The sequence below is a fragment of the Larus michahellis genome, chromosome 2 (assembly GCF_964199755.1).
Source record: "Larus michahellis chromosome 2, bLarMic1.1, whole genome shotgun sequence".
Taxonomy (NCBI): domain Eukaryota; kingdom Metazoa; phylum Chordata; class Aves; order Charadriiformes; family Laridae; genus Larus; species Larus michahellis.
This window is the reverse complement of record NC_133897.1, coordinates 9,270,129-9,289,577: the sequence shown is the minus strand read 5'-3', so window position 1 is coordinate 9,289,577 and position 19,449 is coordinate 9,270,129. Positions and strand designations below refer to the sequence as shown.

Sequence of the window (19,449 nt, the reverse complement as noted above, 5' to 3'; positions counted from 1 at the left end):
AACGCTGTTCAACAGTTTTTTGGCTTGGGGCCATGGACTAATCTTCATTTGGTAATTGAAGGCTTATGTGATGGAAAGAAACTCTATGGAAACTGTCAAGACAATGAAAAGTAATGAAGTATAAACATGCGAGTGTCATCTAAACTCAGTCTCTTTAGAGCAACTGTCATCTCTTGTTTTTTCCATCAGTTTCAGCAATAAAAATAAATAAAAGATATGCATTACGCCCGACGAGCAGCCAACCACATGTAAAAGCACAAACAGTATTTGGTGAACAGCAACAAGTTAATTCCCTTTTCCTCACAGAAACAGTTTCTCTTTGACACAAAGGGGCCAAGGAAAGATAAAACATAGGTTCAGTGGTTATTGGAGGCTGCGTTTCTGGCAACCCATAGGCGCTTGCGACCAAAAACATGGGAGTGTGGATAAAATAGCATGAAACATAACACGGAACATGGTTTGAAAAATGTATCGCCGTCCCCCTGCAGAGTGACTCCCCGGAGAAAGAGCACACTTGTGTAGCTTTGTTATAATCTCTCCTTAACTGCTTCCCCAAACCTCTGGCACATCTGTTCTTCTCTGAAGGATTAGGCACGACTCGTGTACTACAGTAGCCTGTGCCGCAGCAACTTGGCTGAAGAAAGAATTGATTCTTGCTCAAACTTTTTCATAGAGGTCAAGGAAAAGATGACAAAGAAGCTATTTGGGAAACAAAAGCAAAGAGAAATAAGCTCTAGTTTCAGTGAGAGGAGGAGAAGTAGCATGAGCACCGAGCATCCCACTAGGATTCATTTAAGCTTATATTTTTAGCCTCAAGTACATACGTTATTCCTCATGTGTATTTTACATGGCCTGTTGAGCTCAATTACTTCATATCTTTGTGTACATAAAACAGTATTTCCAGAATGTTTTATTACAGAAGTAGCAACCAGCCAAGCACTCTTTTCTTTCCTAGAACGAGATGGGGAAGAGCTTTCTGATATTAATTGAGAGATGTAATTAATTCCAGTTGTATCACAAACTGTGACAAAAAATTTCAGGTTTCAGATATTTTAAACCTACAAAAATAAGACCAGAAGCTTATCACATATTTTGGCAGCAGGAACAATTTATAGATCAATGGGAATTTTTTGGTTTGGTAATTCCCCATCCCATCAAATACCAATTTCCATTTTAATGTAGATGTATATAAATTACTTAAGTAAAACTAGGTTTATGGTCCAAATATGTTCCTCATGGAGATTTGAAAGGTCTCCTCAAAATATTTTGAGTTAGATGATTTGGTGGGAGTATCCCTGGTACAGATGAACTGCATTTTACAGAAAAAAACCAACACATCATAGTTTCAAACCACTCTAATTTACAGCAAGGTGAACACTGAAGACTTGAAATCTGGGCTTAGGCTGTGACAGTGGCTGTGTGCTATTGATCACTGTAGTCTTTCTGGAATTACCACTAGGATGCTGAAGAGCAAAAAAATTGCTCCCTGGCACAACACAGAGGATGAAAATTTATTTACTGACCCACCCAGATGCTGAGAGCATTATATCTGACTGAAGAAGTTCTAAAATTTGTAGGAACCTACAGGAATTTATAGGAAGAATGCTATCTAGTATGGAGGCTTGACAGTGGACCTACTTGGTCCCCAAGTGCATTCTAGTCACCTTCCACCTCGAGGTCAGGAGAAGACCAGTGTGAACAGTATTTCCTCACAAATAGGAGGATGGGAGGCAACGGGTGCTAAAATAAATCTCCTGAAACAAATGATGAGGAGACCAGGCCTGCAACCTTATTCCAACGTGTAAACATGGCCTGAGGTATATTGTAGTCCTAACCCTGAAGTCCATTCTCAGACAGAGCTCCATCAGAGTTCACTCAGCAGAAGACGTAAGAGAAATTTTACTTCTGAAAGAAGCATTTCTCCCCATCATGACAGAACTGTACAGAGGGGAGCCATTTACCATATTTAGTTTTTTTGTCATAAAAGCCACATGAAAACACAATGGTCCAGTTGCAACAAAACTGTTAGTTACAAGTTCGTTGCTTTTGTAGATTTAAAGCCTGTTTTCTACATAAGGGCTTTCAGACTAGTGAAAGACAGTACAGAGGCCAGCTCAAGGCTTGATAAAGTCAATAGATTCATTCTCAATTTGACTTCTCACTCCAAACATCTCCTCATCATTTTTCAGATATATGCACTTTCCAGAATTCCTTAAAGTTCTCTGCTTTAAACAGGGATACTCTGTCAACACGCAGCCCAGTATCAATGCTGAATTCCTCAACATATTTGAGAGAAAGATGCCTAGTAGATAACACCACAGTCTGCTAATCTCCCAGAAGGGCACTGGAAAGCCTGGGATGTAAACAAGGAACAAAACCAAATGAAGAAATCATCTATTTACTTACTATCAACCTTAAAGACCTTATGGGAAGGAAGATAACATTTCTGTTGAGACGAGTAGTAACTGAAGTCAGCTAGTCCTGCCAAGAGATACCTATTTGAACAAGTGAGAACCGAAAAGCCTTTAGCAAGGAAAGTCCAAACATTTCCTAATCAATATACATCTTACTAATGCACAAACCTTATGCGCTAAGTACTTTCCAGGGCTATTTCAATCAATTTCTCCGTGGATTTTGCTGTCCCATACATTCACAACTGCTCTTTGTTTTATCTGGCTGGTTTAGCTTGGAGTGTTGGAACAAAACTTCTAATTACAGCATGACTTGCAACAGCAAAGTCAAGCATCAATATGATCCATGTAAAACCATGTATTATACCTTATGAGTAAAAGGCCATGGAAAATAATTCAATTTAATGCAACTGAAGCCTCCAATGATTAAACTCACAAAGATTAATCTCAAATACTCATTAGATTCGATGGATCAGCATTCTCAGCAACGTTTGTAAATTAACTTTTACAACAAAGATATTTGGACATGAAAATTATGAAAAAGAAGGCTGCTAGTGGTGTTAGATTCTATTAAACTCTGAAGTGCCAGGATTTCTTAAGTAGATGAAAGTTTAGATAGAAATTTCCTGCTACGAGGAGCAGTCAATGCTTATTACGCTCAGTGCAATAGCATCTACGGAATCTGAAAATGAGGAAATAAAAAGAAAGTAAGTATAATTATCCTTCCCCACCTTCAGCAATTCCTCCGTTTTATCTAGTACCACAGAATAATAAAAAGCCTGAAGTTTTTGCTTACTACATCCTTCAAGAAATATCATCTGCTTTGCCATAGACTGTTTTGCACAATTAAAAACCCATGACTTTGTGCCTTTGCTTACTCTCATTTTAATACGGGCTAAGTTGCAAAATGCTTTCCCTGTACATCCTTGAGTTTCTCTCTACCAGTTGTCACAAAATGTTGCACATGTACTTGAAAATAACCTGTTTGCTCCTGGCCATGAAAACAGAAAGATAAAAGTGCGAGGCTGTCAGCACACTTAAGGCTGGTTACAACTTAATGTACCGTTCATTAATCCCTACAGCCACATTAAGATTAAGTATCAGACCCCTTTAAACCCTACACAAAAAGAGTTGAGAGGTTGGTCACAGTGTCTGATTAAGCTAAATTAAAGGCCCCAAATGCATTCTAACTAATATGCACCACATACGTTCACCCCCGGTCAATTACATGTTTATTATGGCATCTCTGACAGGCCAAATTAACAATAAATTAATGTCTAAGTTGTGATTTCACTTTTGACAATAATATACCACAACGAAGCCTTAAATATCTGCATGTAACTATTCAGCTACAGACATAAGCGAAGGTAATGGAGTCAAAAAGTGCAGACTAATTGCTTCAGATGAAGGCTTATTATCTCTCCAATTTCAAGCTCAGCAGCAGTTAAGCAGTAATATAAACTACTTTAGTCAAAGCATTGCAAATCTTTATATGAAATTTACTTTTATTTTCATCTCTTTTAGTTTTTATAAACAATAAAAGCAGACGCCATTTGCTTTTCGACTGACAAAGGTAAGGATGTAAACTCAAGGATTCAAAAAAAACCCCCAACCAACAGCGCAGCCTTGAGATTTGCTTGCTTTTACTGTTTCACCTAAACTCACTCTCTCTTCCTGTAATGGGGTTTTGTACGATCATTTCATGTGCAAGCTCAGCTTAGCTCTTCCCAAGTGCTTCAGCCTGTCTCACCGCCCTTCACCAGGGCTTGATCCCCCACTCAGCCCAGACTTGTGCACTCACACCCGGGAAAGCGGATGCAATGCGGGCACGAGGCTTTCCCACACGGGGACGGCGGCGGTGCGTATGCCCACCGAAGAGCTGTAAGGGACACGCCAAGTTTGATGCAGCAGCAGAGAGACGATGTCTAGACGCTCCTGCTCTCTTGGTGACTCATCACAATCCCCTCTGGAACAACTCGCTCCATCCCAGCACACGCCAGTTCTAACAAAACTAGCCTAGTCTCTGTACATGGTCATCTGCAATTGAGCTTTTTTAAGGTGGCCATGGAGACAGGGGAAATGCCTTCCAAAAGCACTCCTCTCTCGCAGGGATGCAGGGAGATTGCCCCATCCTTTCGCCAGCCTCTCCTGCCAAGGCTGCTGAGCCCGGAGACACAGTCGTGACGCTGGCACTGCAATGAGACAAGATCATAGAATCACAGAATTGCTGAGGTTGGAAGGGACCTTTAAGATCATCGAGTCCAACCTTTAACCTACCCTGACAAAAGCCACTTCTAAACCATGTCCCTAAGTGCCCCTAGATCTACCCTTTTTTTAAACGCCTCCAGGGATGGTGAATCCACCACCTCCCTGGGCAGCCTGTTCCAATGTTTAATAACCCTTTCAGTGAAAAAATGTTTCCTAATATCCAATCTAAACCTCCCCTGATGTAACTTGAACCCGTTTCCTCTCGTCCTATCACTTGTCACCAGGGAGAAGAGGTCAGCCCCCATCTCTCTACAACCTCCTTTCAGGAGATTGTAGAAAGAAGATCCCAAAACAGAGTCCCTGTTACGCCTCTGTGACCAGATGTTGTCCAGCAGACTGGGACAAATCCCACTCTGAGAAATTATGGTCTATCTGCACTTTTCACCTGCAGTTTCCATCACAAAATAATATCTCATAATAGTAATAGCCATACCTTGCTTGCCAGTTACCATACATCACACGTACAGCACAGAGGTTGCCTCTCAAAAAAAAAATAATCTTTACTCCAGCAGCAGTAAGGGCACAGACAATCAGGGCGCTCAGGGATGGGTAATACAAGGGAGAATAATTGAAGCAGTGCCATTTCCCTGGGCAAGAAGAGGAGCTTAACCCTTTTCTTCCTCTTGTTCTTCTGGGGATCTTCTCCCCTGGCAAAGAGAGCTGCTGCTTTTTCCCCACCACACCCCACCATGTGACAGAAGAGAAGGCAGTATCTTTAGTTAATGTGTTGTTTAACAACTTATTTTGAAGGCAGGGTATTTCTGACATGACACAGGATATCTCAGAGCTGGCAAAAATACAGCCACTGCTTCCCTCAAGGCAGGCAGGTAAACAGTTACCAGCATGTTACAGAATGGAGATACGGAGACAAAGCATTGCCCAAGGCTACAACACAAATGCCCAGCAAAGGCAAGAGACGGCATAGTCTCCAAACTCCCTCTGTCACACAAGGCTTGCAGCTAGTCCTCCCCATGCACCTCATCCCTCTCATGGTGCCACCACATCACCCACATGCTCCCTGGAGAGCAGCCGCTGTCCCTCACTGCGAGCCCTCAGGAAGGTTGCAAAGCCTGCTGCGATCCTCCACCGAATGTGTTCCTGGGAACAACAAGCGTCATTGCTGCTCTGTACAACTTGGCTGTTGTACAGAGGGCCATCACTATATGACGACAACATGGTCATAGATGATTTTCCTCTTTCCACTGCCTCTCTGTTCCTGCTGCCACCTCCCTGTGGGTCAGGGAAGGGTGTTGCCATGTGTTCTCTGCTTATGATCCTTATGAACCAGCTGCCTACCTGCAGCTGCTACTTCCCCCACAAGCCTCTTTCACCACCCAATCCAAGCATAATTTTGCTGTAATTCCCATCACTCCTCCACATGGTTAATAATTACTCTTTAGCCCACTCATCTCCTCTCTCATTTTCCTTCATCTGTGGAGGATTTTCACCAGTGGTGGTAGGATGTAGCCATGTCCTCTTCACTTCCATCACGCTTAAGAGCTCTTTCCACAACTTCCACAACTTTTGTCAGGGCTTTCTCTCAGCAAGTACCAGGCTCTGGGCTTCAGCCTTGGCTCATAGCCTCGTCCTGACTTTCAGGAAGATGCCCTCCATCAACCTCCTGGGCCCCAAAACTTCAGCATCTGGTTTCACTGCTGAAAGGTTTTGTTTTTACCCTTGACCACACACATCCCTGGCTCACCATCCCCACATTTACTTTTCCATTTCATCTCTATGGCTCCTAATTACACCGCAGCATTCCTATTGAAAAAAATTGAATTACTCCTTCTCGGAAAACGTCTTTCTGCATTATGCAACAGAGAGCTGTAAGATGTATCTCTGCCTTACCTCAAACTCTAAAATTGCTTCAAGTTCCCAAAATCAGATAAAATCCCAAAATTCTATGTGTTTTCTCTCTCTCTCATTTGCAAGTTTGCTTATAACTATCTGAAGTCCTGCCAGGATTTACCTTTATCTTGACCTTTTTGTACTGAAATTCTTATTCATATCTAAGTCTTCAGAATGAATTTTAACTTTCAGGTTTTGTCTTATGATCCTTTCCCTACGTTCTCTAAACGTCAAGGAGTACATCTCTCTGATATCTCAGGTACTTACTTGTGTAGCCTGAGTTACAACAGTATCTCAGAACCCTGTATTTCAACCTCAGGAGGCCCCCAGGTCTTTTTTATTTTCCAACGTAAGGTGACAATGGACTACCTCAGGACAAGAGCAGCTGCTGACTGCGACCAAGGACCTATGTCTGACACTTTTGCTCAGAGCCACAACAAAATCCTGCAGCACAAGAAGCACAAAGTTCTACGCTCCAAGCAGTGAACCATCATGCAAAACCACCTGACAATCTCACTCAAACTTTGCTTTTAAATCAGAAATTGATACTAACTCACCCTTCCATTCTTGATCACCTTCATTGATTTCAAATACAAGTCCCTCTCCAAATTTCTGTTTAACAAGGGTTTTGCAAACTTATTCAATGTCCTTCTCTCACTTCTGCATTTAGTTCTTCTCTACATCAGCAGCAGCCCTTTGGAGAAGGGGTGCACTCAGCTTTCCTGTTCTGATGCTGCCCACACTCTCGTTCCTCTGAACCTATTTCACTTACTTAAATCCCACTTAGGAATCAGAGGAGGAAGGACAGAGGGACAAAAGAAAGGATGAAAGGAAGAAAAAAGGAAAGAACAAAAGAACAGATGACTTGAATGCAAAACATACAAAATAAACTACATAAATAATAGACATTACTGTACATCATCTAAAAAGTGCTGCCTACATCATCCAAAGTGGCCATGATTCCCCACAGCTTAATGCATGATAAAGATCACAAAGAAGCAGAATAAGAGGCATAAGAACTTCAAGCAGGTTCATGAAACCACTGTTCATGAAATGACTGTAGCAACGCATAGCACTGCTAACAGTCCACAACTGGAATGACGCACCAGATGCTCTAATATAAGAGTTTAAAAGAAATAAAAATCTAAGACGACTTTTTTTTATGTGGGGTTCAAGCACAGTCTCATGACCCCCAGATAACTCGTGAACTACAGAGACAAATTATTCTGTCTTGTTTCCAACAGCAAAAGAAAGGCATAATGAGAAAGGCTGCAGCACAAGGTACATCTGCCAGGAGTGGAGGGAGCAGAAATCAACCAACACTGTCCCACGGACAAGTGGCAGAGCACATTCCACTCGACCTGTCAAGGTACAGCCAGAGCGTAAAGCATACACAATCTCAAACAGCGTCCTACCTAAGTATACGAACCCTTAGAAGACCAACCATAATGCGGTCTTGACAAATCTGGGGCCCTCCAGAAGCACTTCCATTTCAGTACTGAGCACCAAAAAAGCTTTTCTATAGCCTTCTCCTTTTGAGACATGCTCCTTTCCACCTCAGTCTCCCCCTCCCCATTGCTTAGCTGCCTGTATTCCTCACGGCAAATTAACAGCTTGAAAAGACTTCCAGTTTGATGCAATTTCATGTTCTTGAATACAGTGTTCTCAGGAGCGCTATTACAGAAATTTAATCTCTTGAGAAACAGATCAGATACCATTAACAGAATGAAACACAAATGTTCTCTACAACTTCCTGGAGAAAGACTGTGTTTGGTCTACAATAAAATACATAATTTACAGAGCTGTTATCATGAATAATAAAAAAAAAAAAAGTATTGTCTCATATCACCAATTTCATTTTTAAAAAATTATGCATTTAAACAACTAACACTAAACAGTTCCATTAAAACAAAAAAAACCCCAACCCTTTGTTTTCTATGCAAGTCAGAGTCAAGTTTCTACTCTTTCCCTTCTCCTTGGCAGGCACCTTCCAAAAGTGGACATTGCTCCCTGATTTCTGCACAGCTGTAATAAGCAGGGCCAGAATCCTGCAGCAAGTCAGCAAGAATGAGGGATGCTCACAAGCAGGGACTCACCTTTCGGATATGACAGTTCTCAACTCCAGCCAAGAACGTAGGAGCTCTGCTATCACAAGTCACTGAGACAACACGCTAAATTAGCTCATCTCCTGGGAGACTCACTCCCACCTGTTCAACAGCTCCAGGCCAAGCTCCTTCCAGCCCTCTGCTGAATCTGGGTACTGCAGGGGTATGTCTCGGTGCTCCTCAATTCCCTTGCTTGGATTTTATGCCACTGGGATTCTGGGAGTCTGACTGTGAGACCTAATGGCACCGTCAATCAGGGCTTTCTTGTAACACATTCAAAGCTCAATCTGCTTCCGAACATAGGGTTACAATGCGTAGCCTCGAACCTTGCTAAGAAAACAGAAGATTCAGCAGTGGTTCTTTGTGGTCTAGTATACACCAGGGATGGTATTGACAAATAAAAGGGCAAAGTCCCTTTCCTATTTCGACACATAAAATTCACAACTTTTAATATGTGCCTCAACCTGCTGTACACTACATCCTGTGTACAATGGAGTCAACTGTACGCTCCGTGGAGTGGCCTCTTTGGAGCCAACTGGTATCGCTCACGCGGTGTAAGGAGGCTGTAGTGTCGCAGAGAACCAGGATTGTTGCAGTCTTTCAGGTAAAGCATGTTGAACTGACCAGGACATTTGGCACCCAGGGATGACGATTTGCTGGACAGGCCTCGGGGGAGCACAGCAGATATGGAATGATTTTAAGCCACATCTCAGAAAAAAAAAAAACCAAAACATTAAAAATTAACATTTAAAGATATCTTCAGGTACAGGAACATAGCTCACATGAAGTTGCATTTATTTAACCCCATCTCCCATCCCTCCTAAAGACATGTGGGGCACATCTGGTATTTTTGTTCAATTCAGAACTGCACTACCGACCAAATCTCTCAATTGTACCCATCTACCATGCTCTAACTCATGTTTTATAGCGGCCTCAGAGCACACAAACTGGCTGCCTTTTGGATGCAGCTAAATGAGAAGATGCTGTTCAACCGTTAATAGGCACTCACGTCAATCTGGAACTAGCCTGAAGTAACCCCCAGTCCAAAATGTGTATTTGGGACCTCAATACCACCCCTCTTGCCCTCATGGGGTGGGTCCATACTACTTCCCAATGTAAGCACACCCATATCTTTTAGTTTAACTGTCTGGGAATGAAGTAACAGCATAGGACTCAGCTCACGATGGTTGAAGATAGTTATGACCTTGAAGGAAGACATGGGGAGGGCACACGGGGATTGACGCACCTTGCTATGGGAATCCCAGAATTACCTGGATTATAACTATGCAGGGAAAAAGCCTGCACAATGCACCTGAAGTGCATCCTTTTTTTCTTATTTGGATAAGTTTACTCAAATAAAGGCACACCTCAGCTGAGTATATTAGATACACCAACCACACTCACTCTTCAACATACTACAGGCTATTTCTGTGAAGTACAGAGTGGCAAGGGAACATTAGGAGCATGAAATATTAATCTTTCCATCACGTTATTCCTGAGTCTGGCCTAGGTTTTCCAAGTTAAATGTGTTCTCTCTCCAATTGAAGCCACCTATTATGTAGAATTCCATCTGTTCTGTAAAATTCAGAATTGATTACCTTAATGACAGCTAATAGGCAGAACTGTTCTATTGATCTGAATCCACTCCTCCACAGAGCCCACTTCAATAAAAGGCAGCCCTCAAGCTATTTTGCCTCCTTACTTAATTTTTGGTCTTTTACATGAAGCTGCATGCAAACAATCATTAACAACCTTGTCTAGGACACGAGCACATTTCAGAGCAGGATCTCGCTCCCTGTAAGTCCATGACAGTTCTTCTCTATGCAGCCAAACAAATGGGAACAATCATTTATTCTGAGTGTTCAAGTACACAATTAACCAATCAACCCTTTAAATATGTTTTACAAAAAGGTGTTCTCTCAGAATCTGTGATCCTGTTATCCTTGATATGCTGACTCATTTTTTAAAATACTTAAAAGTCTCATTTTATCATTATGCCCATTACCACATTTTCATAAAAAACCAGCCTCCTTATTTTTATGTATGGCTGTAGAGCTATTTGCACTCCCAAAGGCCATTAAGTGTAACAAGAATGGGGCTAAACTAAGATAACAAATTTACAGGCTCATATTAAAACACAAGGATCTTCAGCCAGTGTAAATCACCAAACCTTGACCGAGTACTTGACCTGTTGTTGTACTTTTCTTCTTTTTCAATGGAAAAGTGGTTTTAATGCTATACTCACACGTGCAACTACCAATCCCCAAGACAGTAAACAAGATTCACTAGTCCTCTTGAGCCACATCCCAAGTCTTTTCTATGCCTGCAGGCTTTTCTACGCATTTCTGAGCATTGGGTCTAGCAAAAAAACCAACTGTAATCATTGAGCACTGCGCCGTATCCAACTCCAACCATTCGAACAAGAAACCATAGCCGTGTCAAAAGCACCTAAGCGTACAGAGGCAACTGCATTCAACTTACATCTTGATCAAGCAGTCACAACTTGACAGTAAGAGACACTATTACACACCACTCACAGAACATTTTCTGTACATGATGCCCAAAAGACTTAAAGTTCAGACCCGTGAAACAGATAAGCAAGGAGATAAATGATTAAAATTCTGAATACTTTAACCGGCACGGAGGTGAGCAACATTGCTTATCAGAAAGAAACTGTATAGAAACATTTTTAATTAACAAAGGGAAGAAAGGGATGCTTATTGCCTGGCTTCAAGCAGGTAAGGCAGCGCACTGCTTATCTCCACATCCCAATCATTTTCTAATTATTATAATTGTTGTAAATCTCAAGACAGCACATGCCTTCATTTGCATATAGACACATGGGACTGAATTAGATTTCTAAATTTATGCCCGCAAAGCATCTGCAGATGTTTTCAAACTTTTCCCACCCTGTTCCTGCAGTGTCCTTTCACGCCCAGCTTCTGTTTGGGTTAGCATGGTAGGAGACAGCATAGACTTAAGCCAACTGTGTCACTTGCCTGCCTCTGGATCCAGGGAATGTCACAGCAAGGAAGAGAGAAAAGGGACGGTCACAATCTCTTACGACAGCAGCAGCTGCTTCTGAAAAACACTCGGTCTGCTACAGACAGACTAGCACTTTGCCTTCAACTGTCTCCCAGCTACAATTTTCAGTTTCTTGATCAGTTTTAGGCACGAAAAAAAAATCTCAGCAATTCTTGATATGCACAAGCCTGGAAATAGAACTGCAGCCAGAAATAGAATTTGGATAGAGCCTTTTTTTCAGTTATGAACTGTTTTAAGTAAGATAAGGGTTTAATCCGTGTTTGGTGCTAAAAGATGAAAGTGCACTCAAATCAATGGACACAGATTGGATTCGACCCCACACTGTCAAGCCATTTTACTAATAATGTATTGTGAAAAGAAAAAATAATAATTATGGGTGTGAGCAAAGTTGCTTACAGACTCGAACATTAATATTCATCCATGTCATTGATATTTATATATGCCTGGTATTTCTATTTCATGCTCACACTAGGGCAGAGCTGAGAGTGCGTGTACTTTCAGAATATTTAAGCGTACCATATGGGTATAATTGCAACTCAATCAGTTCTAGAATATACTCAATCAAGACTCTGCATAATACCAAAGACCTATTCTGGGCATTTTATACTTCATATGGGAAGAGAGAAGTAGAAAAGACGTGGCATGCCAGTAGCAAAACAGCAGGTAATGCTACTTGAAACAAAAATTGTGCTCCCTTATAAAAGGCAACTGACTTATACTTCTTGACTTACAAAACCCTGACACTTGTACACAGCTCTAAGAAGGAGGAGGGGACAGCCCCACAGCTCTCTTTGTTCAGAAAAGGCACTTGCCTGTACACCCCTGCCCTGCCTCCCAGAAACACAGCGACACTAATTTTAATCTGCAGCAAACAGTGGAAAAAATAACATATTCCAAAAAGCAATGGAGAGAGAAGCAGAGAAACCTCACAAGGTTAGATGAAGGCACAGTTTCTTTACCCTCAGTATCGAAGTTGTTTTCTTCTTGTTTTAACTAAACAGTTGATCCTGTTTGGGGCATTAGTAAAATGTCACCCTGAAAATGCAGATTATATGATGCTACTTGTGGTGCCTGGTGTCTTCCCATACTTTTCCTTTCCCCAATCCCCTAAAATAAAGCTCCAAGAAAAAAAAAAAAAAAAGAAAAAGAAAAACAACGTGCGAGGCGCTCAGCCTATCAAGCCAGGAAGAACTATTTTAAGAATTAATTTGTGCCCTGAGAGATCTGTTTAAATTATCCTCCCATGCTGTCCTAACCGAAGATTAAAGCAGTGAACTTCCAGTGCCTTAAGGAGACGATGAAAATCGAAGAACTGGAGCGTACGGGCTGCTCCGTGGTCTCCCCCCGGGCACGGGGCCGAGCGCGGGGAGGGGAAGCTGGTGCCGAGGAGGATGGAGCTGCTGCTCCACCGGTGCGCCAGGAGCCCGCGAACCTTTGCCATCCTCAGCTGGAGCTCAGAGATCGCAACCAGACTTCCCCTTATGCCACCGCTCTTTATGCCTACCCTTTACAGCCGAGGATACGTCCCCTTTTTCTGCCACCCGCTGCTTTTTTGGCAGGGAAAGTTTTGACTTCATTCTGTCCTGGTAAGTGCAGTCAGCTAGAAATGCCCTCTAAAAAAACCAGGCACGACAGACAAAATTAAGTCTTTAACTTTCTACCCCTATAGAAACACATGCAGCACCTACCAGGAGAAAGAAAATGAATCAGGTTCAGCCATGGTGTGAGCACTGCAATTTTCCCCAAAGTCAATGGGAGTTATGCCTACTTCTAGCTGCTTTTTGCGCCCCCCGCCCCCCCTACACCATCACCGCTCACACACGCACAGCCTGAGCACACGCTGTACCCTGAAGTGTCCCTCCAAGAAAATGTCAGCCAAAAAAAAAAAAAAAATTTAAAAAAAAAATAAATCCCTGAAAGTACATGACAAAGTAAGAAGCTGAAACCCACTTTTGCAATTTTAGACCCATCTGCAGAGGGGCCGTGAAAAAGCCTTACCCCCTTCCTCCAGCGAGAAGGGGCCTCCGTCCCAACATCCTGCCCCCCACATACGCAGGCAAGGAGCAAGTTACAGAACAAACCTCTATAGCCTTCAGCAAGAGGTGCAGGCTGGTAAAAATAGCATAATTTCAGCTTCTCCCCCCGCCCCCTCCAGCCTCTACACACACCGAGAAAGCAGACCTTGAACCCAGCTACACAGTACTTTCCTCCTGCCACTGACTGGTGACTCAGTTGACAATTTTAGGAATGCACACCAAGAAGATTAAAAAAAATAAAAAAAATTAAAACAATAATCATACAAGAAACACAGAGTTATACAATGCAAATCTGTATTTGTTTGAAATTCAGGAAAATAAGCATTACCTGTTCTTGTTGTTGGGCTTGTTTCCCTGATGCATTTTGCTCCTTGGCTGTAGTCATGCTCACCTATTTGTGCCCACTGCAGTGGCAAACAGGATTTTACAGTGTGTGTGTGTGTGTGGAAGCTTGTCTGTGTGTGTTCAGACATACACACGCACACACAAAGACTAAAGGGATAAGGATGAGTAACTAGTCCATCACTTAATCACCAGCTGAGAAATTTCCCACCCCCACGAAAAGAAATAAATAAAAATGCAATGTAAAAAAGCCCTAGTCTAGCTGTCTTCCCCCTTGAGCCTCTAAAATAAAAGCAGAAGCAGGAGCAGAGAGAAGGATGCTGTGGGGGCTTCTTCAATTAGCAACAGCCTCTGCAATCGTCACAGAAACAATGATAACTGCTTGGCAACCAGCAACTGGCAGCTCGGAGCCGGGAGGCAGCGATGTGGTCCTCGCTCCCCACCTCCACGGCGGCAGCCGACGCGATGCGCATGCACCGGCCGCCTCGTAGCACAATGTGCCTCTGGCTGGCGATGTGCAGAGCCGGAGCTCGGCACTCATCTCCCCTCCCGCAGCCCGCGGAAAGGGGCCGCAGACACCCGGCGCTCAGGAATTAAATCCCGCATTGCCAGCGACGTGGGAGTCCCGCGGATGCGGAGTTTCTGGCAGACGGGCTCTCCTCTTCTCCCAACTCGCGCAAGTTCCGATGCCCTGGCGGCCCCCGGCTATGAAGGAAAGCTGTGCCAGGGCAGTTTGGGGGGATGCAATGTGCGCCCCCGGGGAAGCAGGTTCCCACTGACAGGATGCAGAGACCACCGGCGCTCCCCGGGGAGCCGCTGGCCTCACTGCCAAAAGGTGGCACGTTCACCAGGGTAAAACATGTCCCCGGCTTCCCCCGGTCCTCTCCATGTCCCCTGATGTGACAGGGGCCACTTTGCGTTTCTGAGATCGTGGCTGCCTCCCGCGCGCTTGCAGCTGCCATGTAGGTCACATTGCAGGGTGACACGCCAGCGAGCGCTGCCTGCTCCGCTCCACGCTGCCGTAGCTCGCTCCCCGCGGACTCCCTGCCATAACGGAGACCTCTCCAACACGGCAGAGCTGTCAAACAAGCCCTCCTAGCCCACTCGCCCACCTTGCTGTCAGCACGGGGTGACACGGGGTGTGCCTGAGCGTGAGGCATAAAGCCCGTACCGCCCTCCAGTAACCCTTGGGGGACCTTACATAGTTGGACAAAACTTAGAGCAGCATGAAGGCTGTTCAATATTTGCTTGGGACTGACGCAAGCCCCAGCTCACCCCAGCATCAGCTGACACGAAACCGCCACGTTGCTGCTTTTCCCCTCCTCACCTCCTTCCCAGCGCTCCCAACATACTGGGCTGGATGGAGGCCGGAGCCCTGTGCTGTAGCACTGGGTAAAGCTAAATGTTTTCTCACTCACGTGACACTGGGATCTCTGCTGAGTCTGCAGATAACCAGCTAAGGAAAGGGAACATCAGAGTATTTATCTGACAAGGAAGTGATTATTGCCCCATTTGATCCTAAATTTTACAGCAGGGATTTATTATACAAGGTCACGTTCACCAGGAAGCGCAACTCCACTGGAGGCAATCTCTCCTTACACCAGGGATGAAACTGATCCTCCTTGGTTCAGGGACAGAATAACACGAGGCCAAGTTTTACTAGAGATTATCTACTAGCCACCACTCAGACCTTCTAAGCATTTCTGCATTTTCACCATTACATATCACACCAGCTCATAGAAACTGCGACACAGAAGATCTGCAACATGGAACTGTGCTGGTAGGAAACTGGACAACCTTGCCTGGTCCCAGGCACCAGGATCCAGGCAACAGCTCATTTAAAAAAAAAAAAAAAAGAAAAAAAAAGTGAATAGCACCTCTCTTAACAAGAAGCAATAATTTACATTTAAATCTAACAGCCTGTGTCAACCTCTTGCTGGGTTGTACTATGACACAGTCCCAGTTTACATTGCAATTTCATCTCTTTGGTCCCAATAGTTTTAGTCACAATATTTTGTAGATGCTTACAGTGAGGTTATTCTTGCTCATGCATTTTTTTCCCCGGCCATCAGAACACAATTGCTTTCAAGGTCTTGTATAAGTGGATCAGTTTGACTTTTCCAATTGGCTTGGTCTATTTTTCTACCTGTTGTGGGTAGTAATGAAGGCTTGCTTTACTCCACACTTTTGATATTTTTCTTTCCAAGAGGAATTCAAACAGAACAAAACTGTATTTTGGGTTTTTTTTGTTTAACTTCCTTACGGCATACCCTGGAAATTTCTGCAAAACAGATCCCTTTCAAAACATAGACCATTCACTGGGTCCCTGACCCCTCAGTGCACTGGCAATCACTGAACTTAACTGCACTGTTATTGAAAATAAATATATTTGTACCTGTCTGTTTACCTTTGCATGCCCTCCCCATGCGTATTCAATTCTTTCACGGTTAACAATTTAAGACATGCAGTTTTCAATAGCTTTGGAAATAGCCACTCTCCTTACGATGTAGATTTTTTCCAATAAGCTTGTTGTTGGACACGTAGGAAGCTAATTGTGCTAATTAGTCCAGCAGTTAGCTATGCAAATGCATATGGCTTAGCCTCATTACAGAGGTGCATTACCACGCTGACTGTTCTCAAAGCGCATCCCGATGTTTTGGCACCGCTACCCCAGTGTTATTGAAGTGCCTTGGTCTCTCTGCTCGGCACTACCCCTCTGTCACCCCTGCGTTTGGTCCCCCCAGATGGCCATGAGCTCGTGCTCATTGCCAGGACAAAGTGGAAGGAGAAGATAGTCACATCCTCCAGCTCTCTGACACCATCCTTCCTTGATCAAAGGCGTTCAGAGGTTGCCAAACACCTCCTGGGGAGACGCTAGAGGAGGAAGCGGTGGCCATTGCCATTCAGAAATACTCATTACGAAGAGGCACAGAATAATCTGCTCACATATTAGCAGGGCTGAGGCCATCCATCCTGACCTCTGTGCTATGTTAGGGTACCAACTTTATTGCTTGGCTGAGTCATCACTTATGAAAGATTAATACATCCCCACCACAAGACAAGAATCAGTATCTGCCAACCTCAGCAGCTGCTCAGGCAGAAGGATTTATACAGACAGTCCCATTTAGGGTGTTGCAGGAAGCACTGGCACATAAGGACACCGGGAATATGACCTTCCCATCCATCCCACCCCATAGCACCTCAGCGGATCACAGGGATACGGGCAGCACATTTTTCCTACCCGCCAAGTCTGAAGATGCTTCAGGCCATTCATCCCCTCCCACCCATCATTTGCAACAGGTTTGTCTCCACTGGCTGCGTGGGCTATGCGCAGGGTCTGTCTGCAGGTTCACTCCCTGCCACTCAAGCTGCACTCCCATCATGCGCATCCTCCGTTAATCCATATAGACCACGCTGTGCCATCACTGGGACAGCTCAGGAGCACTCCTATGAGCACAGACAACACCTCTCCTTGTTAACCAAGATTCACGTTCAAAATGCCAGCTACAACCACATGAATGGCTTCCCCACACTTGACATCCATTAGCTCCTCCAGCACCGTGGCAGGACAGCCAGCCATTTCCCTCCCATCAGGAGAGGAACCAGTGACAGGTGAAAGGACCTTTTCCCAGCTTCTCAACTCATCTTCACCCAGAGAGCTCCTTTCGACAAAATCACGCAGCGCTGAAGTAAGACAGATAATTTTTAATTACCTTGTAACGAATTAGTCACACATGTCCTAGAGCCTTTCCTGTTAGAAGGGAAGTGTTTCATTCCCCTGAGACTGGCAGGAACAGGATCATTCTCAAAACACTCCCAGGAGTCCCTGGAGAGCATCTCCACCACCACCACAAAGCTCCCTCATGCTCAAAGACTGTTGCAAACCTTGGACGGTGCCAATGGAAAATAATGCTGCAGTGGCTCTGGAAGACAAGGTGGACTAAAACCTTAAAAAGTCATCACCAGGAAGACCTATGAACATTTAGGAGCTAAAGCACGATAGCCGTTGTTTATGACCATGCATTACGGCAATGCATGCTAGGTTTGTTATTGCTCCCAAACATTTTTAAGCAGATCAGTTTACTAAGACCATCCTTGATCCTGCCCCTTCCATGTAGGTAAAGGTCTCTGCTGCCCATGGAGGCAGAGAAGCACCTTCCTGGGAAGCAGCAACGGGCTCTCCGGAGTCAGTGCAGAGCGTTCCCTTCCCCTCCATGTTACAGAGGCCAGATTCAAGAGCAGCCATCGCTCACAGGCAGCCCTCCAGCTGCACACATCTGTTCAAGGGAGTACAGCCTTAGCAAGGGCAGTAATAAGCCTGCAACAGCAGTAGGTACAGTTATTGGATGCAGAACCCTTCTGCTCCTTTAAAACCTGGAGTTCTGGCTGTACCACATTGGGCTATTTATTCCCCCTTCATTACCACATCAAGGAAGTTGAAGCCAGTGGGCAGAATGGGTAGAAATGAATTCAACTTGATTAACTATACCTTTGCACAGTCTGCTAATGTTCTCCCCTCACCCGATAAAGACCAAATCCCATGGAGAGCTACGTATCTGAAACTTTTAGTGGGTCTAAACTCTTAGTAACTGGGGTGCGGTAATGTGATACCTCCAGCAGAACGCACCACACGATCTGCTTTTGTACAGCCAGTCCCTCCGAGCTCCACGCTCACTACCAGTTCCCATCGGTTTGGCTGGTTTGCTTTCAGTTCAGGGAGGACACGTGGCCCAGCAAAGCACGCACTCTGGCAAGCTGTGACAATGGAAAAACCTACTCACAGGTAGGCTACAAAGGAAAAGTCCTAAGGGTACCGTTTTTAGGAGACGGTGTTACAGAGGTAGTAGATGTTAGTAAGATACCTCGGGCAGAGAGACAGAGTCTGCTAGCACTGCTGGCCATCCAGCGTAAGAGAGGTGAGGTGAGCTCGTAAAAGTGTCATAGCCGTGGATTTTAGCATTCAGTCGTTTGAAAGGTGACTGATGTAACTTGGATCAGCCCACAGGACGCAAGGGGAACAGTGCTCAGTATGCATCGGTGCAGCTTTATGGGGCGGGGGCTGGGGGGAGGCAGCAGGATGGGGACACCAGGCTGGCAGCTCCTGCAGCAGCTATCTGAGAAGGCGGCCTACATTGCCCATGCTCTTCCGGGACCAGTGGAATACTCCCAAAATTGTAAATCCATTTAATCTCCAAGGCTGATTTAAAACATTTGCAGCTGCCCTATTGCCCCACCATTCCAGCTTTCCTAGAGAGCTTCAAAGAACTTCAAAGACTTTCCTAGAGAACTTCAAAGTCTGTACAAAGCAGGCTGTCCATAGCATCATCACGGTCCTGCAGATGTGCCACGGCATGCTGGCGACCAATTCATTCTCCTCAGTCCCAGTGCCAACAC

At 44.4% G+C, this 19,449-nt stretch overlaps 1 protein-coding gene across 4 annotated transcripts in view; it reads right to left on the bottom strand.

Annotated features, from left to right (window-relative positions):
* Positions 1–19,449, bottom strand: part of DPP6 (dipeptidyl peptidase like 6) — a 570,235-nt gene that overhangs the window by 248,999 nt on the left and 301,787 nt on the right. The window contains exon 1 of one of the 4 annotated variants that reach the window (XM_074574109.1): positions 14,042–14,410. The exons of the other annotated variants lie outside the window; for them this stretch is intronic. Within the exon in view, the coding sequence (XP_074430210.1) occupies positions 14,042–14,098 (57 nt within the window). The 5' untranslated portion in view covers positions 14,099–14,410. Of the gene's footprint in view, positions 1–14,041; positions 14,411–19,449 lie in introns of those variants that run through there. 4 annotated transcript variants of the gene reach the window in all.